Below are 586 nucleotides of genomic sequence, written 5' to 3'. Positions count from 1 at the left end.
CTCACCTGAAGGTGCTGTCCCGGGTTATTGAGCCCAGTGGCCCTGTCTGAATCATCCTCTTCCCCAAGACATCCATTTCATACACAAAGCTCCCATTCTCCTCCTGCAAGGGAAGACATTGTTTAATAGGGAGCTGGCCCGTTCAAAGGGACAGAATGCTGGAGTCTCCAATACTCACCCGCTGGGTCGAGCCACAAGAGGTAATTGGGAAGCGGAAGGCTACAAGGTCTGCTGTGATGAGCTTAGGCCTGCACTCAGCTTCATGTCCATCTTTCACGGACAGAGAGGACAGGTTGAGGGTAGGACGGGTCAGGTTCCTGGTGATTGCTACAATGAACTGGCCATCGGCTGTGCACACTGCAGAGAGAATAGGAACGTTCAGTTTCCCCATTGTGGAAGTGACCTCCAATTCATTAACAGAGGGATTGTAGCCTCAAAACCCTAAAATCATTCATAGCTTTTACAGTTGCACTACTTGGAGCCTGGGTATTTATTTGTAGGTGGTCAGCAATTAAAGGCAGGTTGCCGGTACTAAAGTGAATACAATATCCAACAAGATACTCTAGAAGCCATATGATTACCCAAC

General features: G+C 48.5%; 1 protein-coding gene across 1 annotated transcript in view; it reads right to left on the bottom strand.

Moving 5' to 3' along the window:
- The window catches only part of LOC122546400 (zona pellucida sperm-binding protein 4-like), a 4,071-nt gene extending 3,680 nt beyond the window's left edge, over nucleotides 1-391 (bottom strand). Inside the window, exons 1-2 of the mRNA XM_043685123.1 lie at nucleotides 179-391; nucleotides 6-103 (exon numbers count right to left, since the gene is read on the bottom strand). Of these exons, the coding sequence (XP_043541058.1) occupies nucleotides 6-103; nucleotides 179-391 (311 nt within the window). The remainder of the gene's footprint in view (nucleotides 1-5; nucleotides 104-178) is intronic.
- Between the last annotated feature and the right edge of the window lie 195 nt (nucleotides 392-586).

This window comes from Chiloscyllium plagiosum, unplaced genomic scaffold (assembly GCF_004010195.1).
Source record: "Chiloscyllium plagiosum isolate BGI_BamShark_2017 unplaced genomic scaffold, ASM401019v2 scaf_29101, whole genome shotgun sequence".
Classification (NCBI taxonomy): domain Eukaryota; kingdom Metazoa; phylum Chordata; class Chondrichthyes; order Orectolobiformes; family Hemiscylliidae; genus Chiloscyllium; species Chiloscyllium plagiosum.
Note: the sequence above shows the minus strand (reverse complement) of the source record. Positions and strands in the feature narration are given on the sequence as shown.